At 44.3% G+C, this 20320-nt stretch overlaps 1 protein-coding gene and 1 pseudogene across 1 annotated transcript in view; one reads left to right on the forward strand and one right to left on the reverse strand.

Annotated features, from left to right (window-relative positions):
* Positions 1-482: 482 nt before the first annotated feature.
* The window catches only part of bcl9 (BCL9 transcription coactivator), a 478755-nt gene continuing 458917 nt past the window's right edge, over positions 483-20320 (reverse strand). The window contains exon 11 of the mRNA XM_078545908.1: positions 483-2603. Within this exon, the coding sequence (XP_078402034.1) occupies positions 1465-2603 (1139 nt within the window). The 3' untranslated portion in view covers positions 483-1464. The remainder of the gene's footprint in view (positions 2604-20320) is intronic.
* On the forward strand, positions 12668-14563 carry LOC144683087 (proteasome subunit beta type-1 pseudogene; annotated as a pseudogene).

A 20320-nucleotide genomic window follows, 5' to 3' on the forward strand; every position in this document is an offset into this window, starting at 1 on the left:
GCATTACCAGGCAATCCCACTCCCAGCATGTTGCCATGTTCAATTTCCAACCAATATCTCGATTATTAGATAGACACATTCTGTGTGGCATCAGAGATTCTGTTTTATTGGACAGTATCATGAAGTACTATTGCAATAATTAGTTAGAAACCTAGAAAGAAAAATATTTAATAAATGTTGGATATCCAAAATATAATCAGGAGATGGTGGAGGAGGTCTGTTAATATCTGAAAGTGGTTAATATTTTGGTTGTAACCCCTTCATTGGAAACAGAGATAAGCAAGTCCCCTGATGGAGTTGAACTAAGAATGGGAAGGGATTCAAAACAATCAGAGAAAATACATCAATAGGTTGAATGAACTTAAAAGATTTATAAAATGATGATATTCGGACATACAATTATATGATAATTGCATCATTATTCTGTTGCGGTTCCCAATCCAGACCATAGGATTTTAACAATTACTGTTCAGACCACAAAAGATAGGGACAACCATCATTATAAGAAACAATATATTTATTTTTCTTCCAACACCACAACCCTAGAAAGTGATTCTGCACCAAAGTTCACGGGGCATATGTAATAGTTTAAGATGGGGGAGAAGAAAATTTTTAAAATCTCAGATAAACTTGGATTTTCAATATTTGCTTTGCATTCCTACAGAAAATGCTGTTTGGGGTTTATTATAAATGATAAAAGGATAAAATATCATACTACGGTATGACATGATATCATGGCACAACCATTTAAAACAGAAAACACACCCCAACACACCACTGTCAATCTGGGATAATGCTTAACATGAGGTGCAACATTTATCTACTCCATTCTAAGTCAGGCAAGTTGCAGAGGTACCAGAGGACAAACGGCTATTCCTAAAAGTTCTCAATGTTTGCCCGATGTAGAGAACAATGGAATTTTTTTTATTTGACTTTTTGTGCTTTTTTGTTAATACTTTTCTGTCAGATATTATAATTTGGTTTAATATATTCCAGAGTTGGAAACGATTTTTCTTTAAAAATGCTGTAAACCAAACATGAACATGTAAACAAGACTGATACTTTGCAAGTCCATGATGTTCACCTCTCTCAAACACAAAATCACAGTTGAAATCCCTTTTACAATGTACTACAGCGCACAATGAGAAGACATTTCTGGAGAAATAGTCCACAAAAATAAACATGAACAGGTCCAACTTGCAATGAACTGTGATCCACAAATTACGACCACAGTTTTCAGAAGTACTCTACCAAGTTCATTAGAAATAATTAAAAACATAAAACCCACTGACCGAGTAATGCAAGCTTCATTTTAAAGGCTCTTGTAAAATTCTAAACTTTCTCAAGCTATTTCTTTTATATGAGTTTGTCTTGCTCATGCACGTAAATCCCAGTGCATTTCAAACACCTCTGTATGTATCACAGCATTAGGATAAATTTTCCAACTGTAATGTCTGTAAGCAGCTAAAACATCATATTCCCTAAGTTGCATGGTCCTTGATTAAAGTCCATGCCTACATCAGCAGCTATACCTCTAGGCCTCATTTGGGTTGGTATCATCATATTCTGCTGAGGTGCCACCATCCCTTGTAGTGACATCATCATGTTGTGCTGAGGAGATCCTACTGTGCCGGGGTGACTATACATACTTTCAGGGACTCTTTCCTTTCCATGAATCATAATTGCATTTGGATTGTTCACCTGTGAATACATGCCACCTTGTGGCGGTGACATTATCCGATGCTGAGGACCCACCATGCCTTGATGCATAAAGCCAGGTAGTCTCATGGGATTATGGCCTGGGATGGAGGCAGCATTACCCATAGCCATTCCCTGAACTCCAACAACATTAGGTCCTCCTACATTAGGTATTGGTAATCCTATTCTGCCTGGATTTGGTTCTCCCATCAATCCTTGCATATGCGAAAAACCAGGACTGGGAACTTGCAGCTGCTTGTGACCCTGAACATCATCACGGGGAAAATATTGCAGTGTCTGGCTAGGCTTCTCTGATGGAATGATTCTAGAAAGGTCAAACTCAGGGATTCCAGAAGCGCTAGTGCGGATGACGTCTTGCAATTCAGGGTCATTATAGATGGAAGGCATGTTATTTCCCATAGCAGTGAAAGAGTCTGACACACCTGGTGGCACTGACTTACAAAGATTTTGGTCTGGAGAAGGCCGAGTATTCGGACGGCCAAGCAGTCTTCCTTCTATAGAAAATGCTATTCCTGGTGGAAAGCATCCCGGTGCACCAGGGTCATTTGATGGAAAGGAAATCTGATGAGTTGGTGACTGCACTGACTGGAAAACTTGCTGTCCTTGAGAAAAGCCCATGAATCCTTGATGTAACATCTGTTGATTAGTTATTGATGGATCCTGGGTAGTATGTGGCATCATGGGACCATGAAATATCATGCTGGGTCCCATCAGGCCATGTGATGCAATGTTGGGCCCAATGGGATTTGGAGAAGACATTTGGCTTGTCAGGTGATGGGTAAGAGGATGTCCTCCAAGAACACTCATTCCCATTGGGCTTAGGGAAGGCATTTGCCCAGCTGAATGAGGGGCCGACAATCGTGCTTGGTTTAAGTGACTCACACCTGAAAACAGAAACAAAGCAAACTTTCAGCATTCACTATTTTTAAAGTGCACTCTTTATACCTGGACAGGCATGATACAAGAATTAAGTGAAATGTTTTCCCCACCATTTCTCTGCTTTACTACTTCAGTACTTTTAAGTTAAAATATCCTAAATTACTTCACGTGTTCTACTGTAGTTGAGCTGAATTTTGGCAGCATGTGATACTAAGAAGTTAATAACTCTTTAGGTTGTATTTTCTGCCCATGAGTTAGAGAAAGATAAAGGCAGCAGCAAATGCAATTGTAAGGCGAGGGAGAGAGATTTTTAGCTTCTACAGATCCGACAAATGAATTGAAGGTACAAAGCCAAGCAACAGGGGCAATAGAATGAGTGGATCACACATCAGACTAGGAAGTTGAGAAATTGGAAAAAGGATGTAGCAGGAATGAGGAAGAACGTGGATATTATTTGGGCAATTCTCCAGTCAATGGGGTTTCCATTCATCTAATGCCATCAATAATTTATCAGATTTTGTGAACATAATTTCAGCAATTTAGAACTTTCATTGGGGAAAATTCTGGCATTTTGAAACTGCTTTCAAAACTTTAAAAGCAGGCTTTCAGGTCTCCCTATGTAATTAATAAGTTAAGCTCTTCTTACAAATAGTGTTGAACATCATTTCCATTGGAAAGACAGACTAAATTAGTAATAAAAACTAAATAAAAACCTTCAATTACAAGTAACAGCAGAAGGTTTCCAAAAACCCCTAAAAGGAAAATTTTGACTGGCAGTAGTGCCTGAATATGACGTGGATTCAAAACTGGCTTAGTTGTAAGAGATAGAGGGTGATGACAGAAGGATGCTTTAGTGACGCCAGTGTCCAGCGGCATACCACAGGGATCTGTGCTCGGTCCCCTATTATTTGTCATTTATATAAACTATATAGATGACTATGTGGGGAGTAGGATTAGTAAGTTTGCAGGTGACACAAAGATTGGCCGGGTGGTTAATAGTGAGATTGAGTGTCTTGGGCTACAGGAAGATATAGACGGGATGGTCAAATGGGCAGATAAGTAGCAGATGGAATTTAACCCTGAAAAGTGAGAGATGATATACTTTGGAAGGAGTAATTTGACAAGGAAGTATTCAATGAATGGCATGACACTAGGAAGTTCTGAGGAACAAAGGGACCTTGGTGTGTGTGTCCTTCGATCTCTGAAGGCAGAGGCGCATGTTAGTGGGGTGGTGAAAAAGGCATATGGGACACTTGCCTTTATCAATCGAGGCATAGATTATAAAAGTAGGGAGGTCATGTTGGAGTTGTATAGAACCTTGGTGAGGCCACAGCTGGAGTACTGTGTGCAGTTCTGGTCGCCACATTGTAGAAAGGATGTGATTGCACTGGAGGGGGTTGCAGAGGAGATTCACCAAGATGTTGCGTGGGATGAAACATTTAAGTTATGAAGAGAGGTTGGATAGACTTGGGTTGTTTTCGTTGGAGCAGAGAAGACTGAGGGGCGACCTGATCGAGGTGTACAAGATTATGAGGGGCATGGACAGGGTGGATAGGGAGCAGCTGTTCCCCTTCGTTGAAGGGTCAGTCACGAGGGGACACAAGTTCAAGGTGAGGGGCAGGAGGTTTAGTGGGGGATGTGAGGAAAAATTTTTTTACCCAGAGGGTGGTGACGGTCTGGAATGCACTGCCTGGGAGGGTGGTGGAGGAGGGTTGCCTCACACCCTTTAAAAAGTACCTGGATGAGCACTTGGCATGTCATAACATTCAAGGCTATGGGCCAAGTGTTGGTAAATGGGATTAGGTAGGTTGGTAGGTAGGTCAGGTGTTTCTCACATGTCGGGGCAGATGGACCAAAGGGCCTCTTCTGCATTGTGTGATTCTGTGATTTACAAGCTGAGCTTATATGGGAGACTTCTGTAGTATATTTCCGATGTCATAAAAATACAGTATAAATATGCTTCTGAACCAATTGCAGTTAAAGCAAAAATCATGCTTCATTATTAAACTTTAAAGTGGAGGCTGTCTGCAAGTTACAGGCGTGTATTTTTGGTCAGTTTTTGTGTGTGTTCTTTTGTGTCAGCCATAGCTCATTTGGCAGCGCTTTCACTTCTGGAGTCAGAAGATTATGAGCTTGAGTCCCATTCCAAGACTTATAGGCCAGGGTATTGAGGTCGGTGAGCGGGGGGCGGGGGGCGGGGCCCGCTCGCCGATGCATAAAATGACGCGGGCTGACATCGGGCGGAGATCCCGACATCACCCCGCATCATTTCAATTTTCAGGTCGGCGGGGGCACAGCCAAATTGAGGATATTTAAAAACTAATTCAGCTAGTTAATGGACCTGCCCGTCCAACCTTAAGGGAGCTCTGGTGGGCTTCAGAAAAAGCATGAAACCTCATTCACAGGCAGGATGAGGTTTCATGTAGGTTTTTAAAAAATTAATAAATTTTTAATTAAAAGCAATGGACATGTCCCAACTCATGTGACAGTGTCACATGAGGGGACATATCAGGGAAATTTTATTTCTCTACATTTACCATTTTTGAATTTGGTGCGGATCTCCCTGAGGCAGCACTTAGCCTTAGGGAGATGAGTGCACTCTTTCATGCGCATGCGCAAACAAGCACACTCTCGGCTGAGGGAATCCTGGTGGACGTCACACTGTAAAATGGTGGCGCGCCCTCAATCGGAGGCACGCCTGCACGCGCCCGATCCTGAACTCCCCCCGCCAACAGGGGGAAAATTCTGCCCATAGAATCATAGAATTGGTTGCAGCACTGAAGCAGACCATTTAGCCTATCATGTTGATGCTAGGTCTCTGCAAAAACAGCTCACCTATTCCCACTCCCCTGCAGCTCTGCAATTTCTTTCTCTTCTGGTACTTATCTAATTCTCTTTTGAAAATCATGATTGAATCTGCCTCTACCACAACCTCAGGCAGTGCATTTCAGATCCTAACCACTCAACGCGTAAGAAAGTTTTTCCTCGTTTCACCATGGGCCATTCACCTTATATTGGTGACCTCTGATTCTCAACCCCTCGGCAATGGGAACTGTTTCTCTCTGTCAATTCTTCTGAGTTCCCTTATAGCTTTGAATAGCCCTATCAAATTTCTTCTCAACCTTCTCTTCTCAAAGGAGAACAACCCCAGCTTCTCCAATCTGTCCATGTAACCCAAGTCCTTCATCCCTGGAACCGTTCTCATAAACCTTTTCTGCATTCTTTTTATAGCCTTCACATACTTCAGAAAGTGTGGTATCCAGAATTGAGTACAAAACTTCAGTTGAGATCAATCTAGTATTTTTATAAATGTTCATCATGACCTCCTTATTCTTGTACTCCATGCCTTCATTTCTAAAGGTCAGAATGCCTTTTTAACAACCTTCAGCAATTTGTGCACATATACCCCCAAGTTTCTCTGTTCTTACACTTCCTTAGAATTGTAACCTTTATTTTATATTGCCTCTCTTCCCAGTAAAAATCAAGGCTACCACTCCAGTGCAGTCAAATAGAAAAGCTAGTGTCATAATTGCTGTCTTTTGGACAAGATGTTGAAGCCCTGTCTGCCCTCTCAGGTGGAGAAAATTCTATGGCAATATCCTGAGACTTCTCCCTAGTGTTCTGGTCAATATTTATCCTTCATTCAAAAAAAAAAATTCTGGTCATTATCACATTGCATTTTGTAGAGGCTTGCTGTGCTGGCTGCCACTTCCATACATTGCAACAGTAACTACAGTGAAGAGAAGTGAGATATGAAAAACAGCGTATCAGAGAACTATACTTCACATCTCATCTGCTTAATCATTAGAAATGGTTCATGTCCCAATTGTCTGACCTTTAAGCGTTTGTTCAATCATCTATTGAGGCTGCTTAAGCAATGTAAATTCAAACAGCCCTGTGATTCAAATTCACTTTTTTTTACATTATTTCAAATACAAAAGGAGCTTCCTGAAAGGTCACTCTCCTAAGAGACAACAACTACTGAAAAGTTAAACCAGGCGATGTACTGTTAGCTTCTCATTACGTCTTTCTGCTTTTGTGAATATGGCAAATGGTAATAAATTCAGGCAGTAATTTAGCCTGAAATTGACAGTTACTCAAGTGTGGTATTTACCACCATTCAGATGGATGTTTGAATATTGTAGGCCTTCTGTGGGATCTCTGGTGTATTAGCATCAGAAGTAAAGGATAATCATTATTCCCATGATACACTATTTCACTCACAGTAGTGGAGGGAAAAGCTTCAGTTTATAAGTGGACCAAATTCAGTAGGAAACTTCAGGGGAAAAACTTGTTCAGGCTCAATTTTGGGAGCAGGAATTGCAAAGTGTGATCACCCCAAGTCCAGTCCTGTTGAGGCAGGCAGAATACAAACTTAGTGCTGCCTCCTGATTTCAATTATTTCAACATGCAACTCAGTGTGAAACAAGTTGCTAACAGGCAGCGCACTCAGCAAGGGGCCAAGTAGCATGTGTGTATATAGTGCACCATGTCTAGCATGCACCTCTTAAAGGCAGCATGCCACTCTGAAAGGAGGCTGTACTCATTACACAAAAGTCGTTGCCAAAAAGAAACTGTCTGCTGCAGACTTAGATAAAAGGAGAAGCATACCAAATGGAGCAACAGGCAAGAGGGAGGCCTCCCAATTTTTCAGGTGTGGTGCTGGCAGTAACTTTGCAGCAGGTGGAAAGGAGAAGAAGCACCATAATTCCCCAGAAGGCCCTCAAAGCACACCCTGAGCAGGGAATGGGAAGAGTTCCCATTTCACCCACATTTTGCTATCTGGCATTAAGTGCGAGCTGCAGCTACAGCTTCTTGCTTCTGCAAGGGCTTCTTGCTTTCCACCCCACTCCCTTCCCTCACTCCAACCACTTCCCTGCCTTCTGAATTTATGCACTCAGATACCCAATAAATGATGCGTGGCTAGACACTGCAGCCTCATGATGAAAGACAATATCTACGCCCTCTGAGGAAGAAGCAATCACACCTGACAATCACAGTAGCCCATTCAGAAACTAGCACTTTGCAAACCTTAGGGGATAATTTAGAGTCAGTATCAGCATCTGGTGAGTCACTGGGTATGAGGGAGCTGCAGCCAGGCCAGGGTAAATGATAACTTGTGTGTCAGCTCACTGGGGGGTAATGTTGCTGACGTGCTCCGCAGAGGACTCAGATCTCCATTTTGGTCATTAATCAGCCCCACCCCCTCTCCATTTTGGTCATTAACCAGCCCCACCCCCTCTCCCACCCTTTGTCTATCCTCTTACTATTTTTTTATGTTTGATAAAGGCTTTTTGGCTCTGTTTTATGTTACCCACTATTCTAATCTCATGCATTCTCTTTGCTCATCATTCTCTTTTCCAGTTCTCCTTTATACTTTGTATTCAGCTTGTGCTCAAACAATTCACTGTAAATCAAAAGACTAAATTGTGAACTTGTGTATTGATAGGTACATTTTATTGTTATGCCAACAAATGATAATCACAGAAGGACCAATTTTATGAATGAAAATTGGCATTGACTCTCAGGTGGGAGCATCTTCAGAAAATCGAGGGCATGCTCTTCATGACTTTGCCTCCATTTCTTGGCATGCATTTGTGCAAAGTATAGGTTAAATGTTCAAAATGTGAACAAATCATTTTTTTTTTTGCGATGTACTTGCCATTGTTGAAAGTGTACTTAACCCAAGAGCATCAGTTTGAGTGGTGTATGACATCCCAACAACCTGCAGTTCATGATTGAGAGGTTGGGGTTTTTGCTAAAAAAATAACAACTACAACTTCAGTAGGACATTTTTATGTTCTTCTGGGGAAAATAAAACATTTTCAATCAAGGGTTGAGAGGCTGTGGAAAATATTCAGTTCATCTTGGCCCAGATCTTCTGGTTATTATTGATGCTGTGCACACTTCTGCTGTTCACAAAGATTTTGCCAACCGACGTTTTTGCACACATTCAGCCAGGACTTCGAATCCTGGCTGCAGCAATGATGGGGTAGCTCTGCCATCCCCACAAAAGACTGGCACGTGTAGATGATGACCGGCAAAGAGAGTGGTTGAGTGAGTGGATGAATGAGCAAAGCAGGTGATTGAGTGAGTAGGTAAGTGGGTGAGAGTGAGTGGATCAGTAAGTAGGTGAGTGGGCAGTCATGTAGTAGGATTGGGTGGGAAGTAATCGGATCGGTGGGGGGCGGGGGGGGAACTCAAGTAGGGGAGGTAGTTGGATCGGGCCAGAGGTGGTCAGATTAAGGTAGTCGAGTGGAGGTGTGGTCAAGTGAAGGTGCAGTTGGGTCTGATCAGGGAGGTAGTCAGGCAGGGGTTAGGCAGGTGGGTTGATTATAGTGCTCAGTTCCGTCATACTGGCTAATCTCTGTATTAGGGCAGGTAATACCCAGCCTAACATCCAGGTAAGACCCACATATCTGCCTCCAGTCTCTGACACTGAGCTCAGTGTCAAAGTCATTCACGGTAGGTCCTGGGCAGTAGATATCAGCCCATCGGAAGTATAAACTTCCCAGACAATTTCATCACGTGTGTGTCAGGAATTCTGTGGGGTCTTGACCTGCTTCTCCCAATTTAAGTCCAAATTTCGATGATACAGATACTGGAAGATTTGGACCAATATTTTGTCTTCAGGATATCCTGCCTTGTAAATTTGCAATGCCATGTTATCTATTTCTGTGCGTTTAAGCACACTGGAAGCGTGCAGATTGCTGGAACAGTGACCATCTTACCATCCTTACACCACATGCTAAAAGTAAAGTAAGTGGTTGGTTCACCTAAAAAAAAGGTCCACCTCAGCCTTGAAATGTAACTGAACATGCAAATCTAATGGACAAAATTGAGTGCAGTGAGGGGAAACTAGCCTGGGACTTTATAATGTTTAGCATTATAAAGTGGCTGATTTGTTCAGCTACAATTGTCCCTCCCCTCCCCAGGGCGGAATGGTCCCAGGATTGCACTAAGTGCGGTAGCAGGTCAGGAGAAATGATGTTTTACCCACTGGCCGCAGTGGCGGCAATGGCCGTATTGGCCCAACCCACCAGATTAATTATGCATTCCCGTTTCAATGGTGGGCGGGCCCTCATTTGTCAGCCACACCATCACCTCACCTCGCCGTGCGCCACATTTCAAGTGCAGCTGCGTGCACACCTCTCAGTGCTTCCAGCCGAGGATTGCTGCACAGGAAAGGATGGCCCCAAAAGGCAAATCGCTTAATGACACATTCCTCGAGAGCCTACTGGACGCAGTGGAGGCCCGTCCTGATGTCTTCTAACCCCACTCTGGCTGCAGGAGGGACAGCTGCATCAATCTGGCTTGGGAGGCAGTGGCAGTGGTGGTCAGCGCCAATGCCCTGCAAAAGAGGACAGCCACCCAGTGCCGCAAGAGGATGAATGATCTCCTCCATTCCGCCAGGGTAAGTCACTCTTCTCATCAATCTCAACTCACAAACCATCCACAGGACAGTCAATCAATGCCAGCTCAAGGGACATCACCATTCACTCTCTCACACACACCTTCATCCCATCCATGAGACCACTCACCACCCACATATGCTAGGCATACTTATCATTTAGCCTGGCAGGCTTACACTCTCTCCATCTTTATTCATGCAGGACAAGCTGGCACACAAGGGGGAGAGGTCGCAGACTGGTGGAGGAATGCCTTACATCAAGGTCCCCAGGGACTTTGAAAATAGAGCCTTTCAGCTGGCCGGTGAGGATCTGGACTGTTCCTGCACTGACAGTGAGGTCGGCAGTCTCAACGAAATGAGGACCCAGCAGTGCAACATCCATCAGGCAACGATGATGTGAGCAATGTGTCCTGTTTCACAGGCCACTGCCATGCACTAATTATCTCCCCTTGCTTTCACAGGCACATCTGCTAGACAGCAAAGAGAGTCCACGTCCCAGAGCCTCAAGCAAGCCCCGAAGGAAACTCAGGAAGGAGGTATCCACTGAAACCCTCCTTGAAGACGCATCACACTGCTCATCCACGCCCTCCACCAGCGCAGAGACACACATTGGGTAGACCTAGCTTTAGAACAGCCTCGGGGTCACAACGTGGTGAGCACATCGCACTTTCTGATCCACAGTAGATGGTGGCAGGGGCTTCTCAGGTCCTCGGCCCTCAGAACTGCAGGAGGCCAGAAATCTGCTGAGTGAGTCAAATGACGAGCCTCTGGACTCGGTCATGTCACAGTTGCTGGAGCTGCAAAGGCAAGCTCGGGAACAACAGGAAGGGATGTCCACTGCACTCCTCAGATTGTAAGGCACAATGGAGGAGTCCATCCACCTTCAGACTGAGGTGATAGCGTTGGCACCGAGGCCAACACCGGTAGGATGGCGACCTTGATCCAGGACATCGCTCCTGCAGTGCTGCGTGGGCTGAACTCCATCGCCAATGCCATAAATTGGCCTCCAACAATGTGTACATGAGAGAACTACAGGGTAGCCCGATCTCACTCCAGCTACCTCTTCTCTTCACGGAGTCAGCCAGAGGCCCTCGGACACCCATAGGAAGGAGGATCGGCAGGTGTATCCCCGGAGCCATCCATCCAGGTGACTCTGGGAGTGTTGGCCCATCCGAATCCCCTTTTCCTGTGACCTCAGCAGCTCCAGCACCACAGGCCGCAGAGGGTACCATTGCCACTGGACAGGACCCCGAAAGCAGACCGGGGCCCTCAAAGTCTTAGCCCTCCAGAGGATGCTTGCCAAGATCATCGCAGACAGGGTATAGCAGTCAGCAGGCTGCCTCCACCTCCACTGTGGATGTCCAGAGAGCACCGAGATGTAGCAGCAGGGTTAGGAAAGTTAAGATGTAGTTGCACAGCCTTGTTAATCACTTCTACACAATTGTACATATTGCAAGTAAACTCCCAAGAAATGTCTCCCTGTTCTGATGAGCAGCATTCTTGTCTCTCAGGTGTGAAACATTTCTGTACAAGATAAAGGCAGGTGTGTCTCAGTCCAGGGCCTCTTCTGTGCGCTTTGTGCAGTCTTCAGACCAAAGTGATCGTCCCTGGACACATTACTGATGCCTGCACCTCGATGGTGTTTGTCATTGCTGCCAGAATGTCGTGGGCAGGCATCACAGAGTTCCGTCATTCTGTGTGCTCTCAGCACCTTTAAATATGGGTTGGGCCCTATCTCTTCAGCATCTGTGACTAGTGACACTGTGCTCCTGAAGGGGCCACTTGCTGAAGGCAGACAAAGGATCAGACGCTTTAAAGTTTCATGGATGCAGCTCCATGATATGAGGAGGGAGGCAGTGGTATTGTCACTGATTAGTATTCCAGGTAATGCCCTGGGGACCTGGGTTTGAATCCCACTATGGCAGATGGTGAAATTTGAATTCAATAAAAATCTGGAATTAAAAGTCCGATGACAGCTATGAAACAATTGCCGATAGTTGTAAAAACCCATTAGGCTCACTAATGCCCTTTAGGGTCTGGCCTACATGTGACTCCAGATCCACAGCAATGTGATTGACTCTTAAATGCCCTCTGAACAAGATCAATTAGGAATGGCAATAAATGCTGGCCCAGCCAGCGACGCCCACATCCCATGAACGAATAAGAACAAAATCAAAGTGCAAGCAAGCTGCCCTCAGCCAGACAGGAGTCAGACATTCTCAGAGGCTGTGTGAAGATCTATGGAGTGTCCTCACTGCTAGTCGTCATCATCCTCCTGCAATCAAATGACTATTAGGACCTCCACTCTGCCTGAATGACAGGAACATTATCACAAAGCTACCCTCTGTGCACTGCCATAAGCCAGACTGGAGTCAAATGTTCATAGATGTAATGTAAGTATCCATGGTGTCTCTTCACTGCTTGTCATCATCATCCTCCACGAATCTAGCAGTTATGAGAGTCTCCTGAGCACATTTGCCTTGTCTGGCCAGTGTGATGGCCTCATCGCCGTCATCGTCACCTGCGAGGACCTCCTTACCCTCATCATCGTTGACGTCCTCCTCATCAGAGGAGGCCTCCAACTCCTGCATCTCCTCCTCAGCCAGCTCCTCTCCCCTTTGCAGCTCCAGGTTGTGAAGGGTGCAGCAGGCAACGACGATGCATGACAACCTCTGTGGACTATGTCGCAGGGCTCCACCAGACTGGTCCAGGCACCAGAGCATCATTTATATCATCCTGATTGTCTGCCCCATCAAGGTGCGAGCTACAGCATGAGCCTCATTATACCTGCACTCTGCTGCAGTCTGAGGCTGCCACACGGGTGTCATCAGCCACATCCTCTGCGGCCCTTGTCCCCAAGGACCATCCCTATAGCCTCTGTGGACCCTGGAAGACGTTAGGGATCTGTGACTGACTGAGAATGTAGGAGTCATGCACACTGCCTGGGAAACGTGCACAGACCTGCAAGATCCATTTGTGGTGGTTGCACACCAGCTGAATATTCAGTGAATTGAAGCCTTTGCGGTTGGCATAGTTGGCCCCTTGTTATGATGGCGATCTGAGGGCCATGTGAGTGCAGATGATCACATCCTGCACTTATGGAAAACCCAAGATCTGGAAAACTCCAATCGTTCTTGCATCCTGGCTCTCTTGGTCCCAGTGAAATGCACCATGTTGTGTGCCGTTGTGAAGATTTGTGATGCATTTGTGGGTGGAGGCTTGTGATTTCCCACCTGTGGAGCCCTGAAAGTGTCTGCATGCTGCATACGAACATATGAATTAGGAACAGGAGTTGGTCACTCGGCCCTTCAAGCCTGCTCCGCCATTCAACAAGATCAAGGCCGATTTGACTGTAACCTCCTGCCTACCCCCAATAACATTTCATCTTGTTTATCAAGAATCTATCCAGCTCTGCCTTAAAAATATTCAAAGACTTGCTTCCACTGCCTTTTGACGAAGGGGGATCCAAAGGCTCACAACCCTCGGAGTGAAAAAATTTCTCCTCAACTTATTTTTAAACAGTGACCCCGAGTTCTAGATTCACCCACAAGAGGAAACATCTTCTCTGCATCCGCCCTGTCAATAACCCTCAGGATCTTAAAGGTTTCAATCAAGTTGTCTCTTACTCGTCTAAAACTTCAATGGATACAAGCCTAACCTGTCCAACTTCTCTTCATAAGACAACCTGCCCATTCCTGGGATGAGTCTAGTAAACTTTTGCTGAACTGCTTCTAACGCATTTACATTCTTCCCTAAATAAGGAGACCAATACTGTACACAGTATTCCAGTTGTTGTTTCACTAGTGCCAGAGACAGCAGTACTTCAGCTCGGGAGGGAAGTGCCACATTCATACGGGTACATGGGAATACCAGCACTCAGGGCCTGTGCAGCATCGCTTCTCCCCTTACACCTTCAATGGAGGAACTGTGTTGGTCTTAGCTGGCAAAGACTGTTCCGTTGTTGCTTCAGATACACGACTGAGTGAGGGTCACTCCTTTCACAACCGGGACTCACCAAAATTCTACAAACTGACAGACCAAACAGTGCTTGGGTTCACTGGATTCCATTACCAAAAATATTTGATGCAAGATTAAAGATGTACAAACATTTAAACAATAAGACCATGACAAGTGGGGCAATAGCACAATGCTCTCTACAATTCTGTACTCTTGACACTTTTCCCCTTATTATGTTTACAAGATCATTGGTGGCCTTGATGAGGAAGGTAAGGGTGCAGTGTACAGCTTTGACCCTGTAGGATCCTATTAGAAAGACACGTACAAAGCTGGCGGTTTGGCCAGTGCCTTGCTCCAGCCACTTCGAGACAACTAGACTGGATTCAAGAACTTGGAGAATGTGGAACATGTCCCTCTTACACTGGAAAAAGCCTTACAGCTGGTAAAAGATGTTTTTATCTCTGCAGCCGAGAAAGATGTTTACACCGGCAACACTCTGAAGATTTGCATCATTACAAAAGATGGAATTAGACAGGAATCACTGTCTCTTCAGAAAGATTAAGACCAAAAACCTTTCCTGTGCAGAACAAGCTTATCGTTGATTTGAAGTAGTAATTTTCCTTTCACACCAGTGGTGTGCCTGTGCTGGCAAATCCTTTTTGTATGTTTTGTTGTAATATACTAAGAAATAAACTTTCACGCAGGTAAAAAAACACTGGAAGCATAGCCTCCCTACTTTTGTATTCAATTCCCCTCAGAAAAAACAATAACATTCTACTAGCTTTCTTAATTACTTGCCGTACCTGAACACTAGCCTTTTGTGATTCATGCACAAGGACACCCCGATCACTCTGAATCTCGGAGCTCTACAATCTCTCACTATTTAGATAATATGCTTCTTCTTTATTCCTCCAGCCAAAATGGACAATTTCACACTTTCCCACATTATACTCCATTTGCCAGGAGTTTGTCCACTCACTTAACCTATCTATAACACTGTAGCCTCCTTATGTCCTCTTCACAATTTAAAGTCACGGGGCTGAATCTTCGGCTCGGCGAGCAGGGGCGGGGCCTGCTCGCCGAGGTGTAATATGACAGTGATGTCACAGCACATCCTTCAGAATTTCAGTTCGGCGGGCACGCACCCAAGTTGGCTGCTTTCCCACCGAACTGTCAAGGGCCTATTAGCTCTCAATTAAAATAATTAATGGAGCTGCATGTCCAACCTTCAGGCTGGCGGGCAGGCGAAGAGCCCAGGCGGCCTTCACATTTTTCATGGAACCTCATCCATGGGCGGGATGAGGTTTCATGGATGATTTAAATTTTGACAAAAACTTTTATTGAAAGTAATTCACATGTTGCAGCTCATGTGACAGTTTCACATGAGGGGACATGTCATAAAAATTTTCTCGCCACTTTATTAAACTTTTTGGACTTAAAGACTTAAAGCTAATCTCCCTGAAGCACAGAGGTGCCTCAGGGAGATTTCTGCGCTCTTTTGCGCCCATGCACAAAAGAGCGCACTCCCGACTCAGGCAACCCACCCCCAGCCCATACAGGGAGTGCAGCGCATTCTGGATGTGCATCACGCTGGGCAGGCCTTAATTGCCCCGCCCACATAAAATGGCAGTGCGGACACAATCGGGAGCGCCGATTGGGTATGTGCCCGCTCCCACCCGACAGGCAGAAAATTCTGCCCATAGAGTCAGAGTTATACAGCACAGAAACAGGCCCTTCAGCCCATTGTGTCCATGCAAGCACCTATCTATTCTAATCCCATTTTCCAGCAATTGATCCATATCCCTGGCATTTCAAGTGCTCATCTAAATACTTCTTAAATGTTGTGAGGATTCCTGCCTCTACCACCCTCTCAGGCAGTGTGTTCCAGATTACAACCGCCCTCTGGGTGAAAAATCTTTTATTCAAATCCCCCCTAAGCCTCCTGCCCCTTACCTTGAATCTATGCCCCCTGGTTATTGACACCACCGCTAAGGGGAAACATTTCTTCCTATCTACACCCCTCACAATTTTGTATACCTCTATCAGGTCCTCCCTCAGCCTTCTCTGCTCTAAGGAAAACAATCCTAGCCTACCCAGTCTCTCCATTGTTGAAATGCTCCAGCCCAAGAAACATCTTGGTGAATCTCCTCTCCTCCGTGAATGTCATCAGCAAATTTAGAAACCATACCATTGGTCCCTTCATCCAAGTCATTTACATAAATTGTAAAAAGTTGAGACCCCAGAACTAATCCCTGTGGAATGCCACTTGTTACAGAATAAAACCCATTTATGCCTACTGTTTCCTGCTAGCTAGCCAATTTTCTATCCATGCCAATATGTTACCCCCTGTACCATGAGCTTTCATTTTCCGCAATAACCATTAATGTGTCACCCCATCAAATGCCTTCTGGAAATCTAGTACATCCACTAGTTCCCTTTATCCACAGCACATGTGACTCCTTCAAAGAACTCCAATAAATTGGTTAAACATGATTTCCCTTTCACAAAACCATGTTGACTCTGCCTGATTACCTTGAATTTTTCTAAGTGCCCTTCCATAACATCTTTCGTAATAGCTTCTAACATTTTCCCATGACAGGTCTTAAGCTAACTGGCCTGTAGTTTCCTGCTTTATGTCTCCCTCCATTTTTGCATATAGGAGTTACATTTTTGCTATTTTCCAATCTAATAGAACCTTGCCTGAATCTGGGGAACTTTTGAGAACTAAAACTAAAGCATCAACTATCGCACTAGCCACTTTTTTTTTTAAGACCCTAGGATGAAGCCTGTCAGTACCTGAAGATTTGTCAGCCCGCAGCTCCAACAATTTGCTCAATATCACCTTCCCTGGTGATTGCAATTTTCCTGAGTTCCTCCCTCCCTTCCAATTCCTGATTTCCAGCTATTTTTGGGATGTTGTTTGCATCCTCCATAGTGAAGAACGATGCAGAGCACCGATTCACTTCATCTCCACCTCCCTTTTTTCTATTAATTCCTCAGACCCACTCTCTATAAGACCAATGCTAACAATGTTAACTCTTTCCTTATTTAAATACCTATTTAAATACTCTTACCACCTGTCTTTATATTTCCAGCTAGCTTTTTCCTCATACTCTAATTTGTCCCTCCTCAGTAATCATTTTTTGTCATTCTTTGCTGTTCTTCATATTCTAGCCAATCTTCTGGCCTGCCACCCATCTTTACGAAATTACAAATACTTTTACTTTAAGTTTGATACTGTCTTTAACTTTTTTAGTTAATTATAGATGGTGGGCCCTCCCCTTGGAATTTTTCTTTCCCATTGGAAATCATCTATTCTGTGTATTCTGAAATATCTGCCTTTGCATCTCTATTTACCTATCAATTAACCTAATTTGCCAGTTCACTTTAGCTAGCACTACTGGGGAAAGTGGAGGCGATAGTGTTGGGATGGTCTACATCTGAACTGTACTGGGGCTGGTGTTCTAGTGAGCCGCATAAGTAGGAAAGTGGAAAGGGTTTTAAACTAAATAGTGGGGGCAAGGGAGCCTTAGCCCTCATGATTGCACTCACTTAAGTTTAAAATCAAACCAAAAAACCATAGAAAAGTTACAGCACAGAAGAAGGAGGCCATTCAGCCCTTCTTGTCCATGCCAGCCCGAGGACACCCAGGTGCCCTTTCTAATCCCACCTTCCTGCACCCGGCCCATAGCCCTGCAGCTTACAGCACTTAAGGTGCAGATGCAGGTACTTTTAAAAGAGTTTAAAGTTTCTGCCTCTACCACCAACTTGGGCAGCAAATTCCAGACACACACTACCCTCTGCATAAAAAAATTCTTCCTCATGTACCCCCCTACACCTTCTGCCACTTAGCTTGAATCTATGTCCTCTGATTCTAGAATTCTCCACCAAAGGAAACAATTTTATCCTGTCCACTCTATCTATTCCCCTCATAATTTTGTACACCTCAATCAAGTCACCTCTCAGCCTTCATTGTTCCAAGGAAAATAACCCCAACCAATGAATCTCTACTCGTAGCTACACTTTTCTAACCCTGGCAACATTCTTGTAAACCTCCTCTGCACTCTCTCCAGAGCTATTACGTCCTTCCTGTAATGTGGTGACCAGAACTGCACACAATACTCCAGTTGTGGCCTCACCAGTGTTTTATACAATTCCAACATTATATCCTTACTTTTACATTCTATAACTCTACCAGTGAGGGAGAGCATTCCATTTGCCTTCTTTACAACCTTGTCTACTTGAACTGCTGCCTTCAGGGACCTGTGTACTTGTACGCCAAGATCTCTCACTTCATCTACCCCTCTTAATAAATTGCCATTTATTGTGTAATCCCTGTAACTGTTTGACCTCCCTAAACGTGTGACCTCACACTTCTCTATGTTAAAATCCATCTGCCAATTTACCGCCCACTCCACCAACCCATCTATATCATTTTGGAGATTATGGCTATCCTCCACACTATCCACTACTCGGCCAATCTTTGTGTCATCTGCAAATTTCCTAATCTTGCCCCCCACGTTCACGTCCAAATCATTAATATATAACACAAACAGCAAGGGTCCCAACACCGAGCCCTGTGGAACACCACTTGAGTCAACTTTCCATTCGCAAGGGCATCCATCGACCATTACCTTTTGTTTCCTGTTACAAAGCCAACCTTTTATCCAGTTTGCCACATTACCCTAAATCCCATGGGCCTTTACTCTCCTGACCAATCTGCCATGTGGGATCTTGTCAAATGCCTTGCTAAAATCCATGTACACAACATCCACTGCACTACCTTCATCAACCCTTCTTGTCACTTCCTCAAAGAATTCAATCAAATTTGTGAGGCAAGACCTTCCTGACCATCCCTGACTGCTACATGCCTTTCCACATGATAGCTAGGTTTGATTCTACTAATTTGCTCACCACCGATGTAAGACTAACTGGCCTATAATTGTTTGGCATTTCCTTTGATCCCTTTTTAAACAATGGAAATATGATTGCATTTCTCCAGTCCTCTGGTACCTCCCCTGTATCTAGTGAAGATTGGAAAATCATCCTCAGAGCATCTGCTATCTCCTCCCTGACTTCCTTCAGCAGCCTCAGAAACAATCCATCTGGCCTCGTGACTTATCAACTTTCAAGGATTTCAACCCTTTGAGTGCTTCCTCTCTCTTTATGACTATCTCGTCCAATATCTCGCAGTGTTCCTCCTAGACTACTATACCTACATCCTCCCTTTCCTTTGTAAACACGGAGACAAAATATTCATTCAAAACCCTTCCCACAGACTCTGCATCTACACACAAGTTTCCATCTTCATCTCTGAAAGGTCCCACTTTTTCCTTAATTAACCTTTTAGCACTAATGTATTGCTAAAACATCTTTGGGTTATCTTTAACTTTACTTGCTAATCTTTTTTCATGCCCTCTCTTTGATTTCCATTTTTACTTCATCCCTGCACTTCCTATATTCATCTAGGCTATCTGCAGTGCTTAGTTCTTTGTGCTTATCATACGCTTTATTTTTCTGTTTGATCTTCCCCTGTGTTCCTCTAGACAACCAGGGGGGTCTAGATTTGGCAGTACCACTCTTATTTTTGTTGGGGACATGTCTACTTTGTACAATTAGGGTCTCACTTTTTAGTGCTTCCCACTGGTTTTCCACTGTTTTATCCTCCAGCAGTGCTGTCCAGTCCACCTCAGCCAAGTCCCTTCTCATTTCTGCAAAACCTGCCTTCCCCCAGTTCAAGACTTTTACTCCTGCCATATCTCTGTCCTTTTCCATGGTAATGCTAAATCTAACTGAATTATGATCACTTTCCCCGATATGGTCGCCAACTGTCACTTCACCCACTTGCCCTTCTTCGTTCCCCAAGACTAGGTACAGAATTGCATCTTCTCTTGTTGGGTTTGTCACTAATTGGTTGAAGAAATTTTCCTGGACACACGGCATGAATTTTTCTCCCTCAGTGCCCCTTATATTGTTTGAATCCCAGTTGATATTAGGATAGTTGAAATCTCCTACTATTATTGCCCTCTTGTTCTTACAAGCAGAAATTTGCCGACATATTTGTTCTTCTATCTCCTTTTCACTATTTGGGGGTCTGTAGTATACTCCCAGTAGTGTGACTGCCCCTTTTTTATTTCCAAGCTCAATCCATAAAGCCTCGTTTGTTGACCCATTTAGTATATCATCCCTTCTCACTACTGGAATTGATTCTTTAACCATTAGTGCTACCCCCCACTCCTTTTTTATCTCCTACTCTATCGTGTCTGAAGACTCTATAACCAGGGATATTAAGCTGCTAGTTTTGTCCCTCCTTTAGCCAGGTCTCCGTTATAGTAATGACATCCTGCTGCCATG

This window comes from Cetorhinus maximus, chromosome 7 (assembly GCF_964194155.1).
Source record: "Cetorhinus maximus chromosome 7, sCetMax3.hap1.1, whole genome shotgun sequence".
In the NCBI taxonomy this organism is placed as follows: domain Eukaryota; kingdom Metazoa; phylum Chordata; class Chondrichthyes; order Lamniformes; family Cetorhinidae; genus Cetorhinus; species Cetorhinus maximus.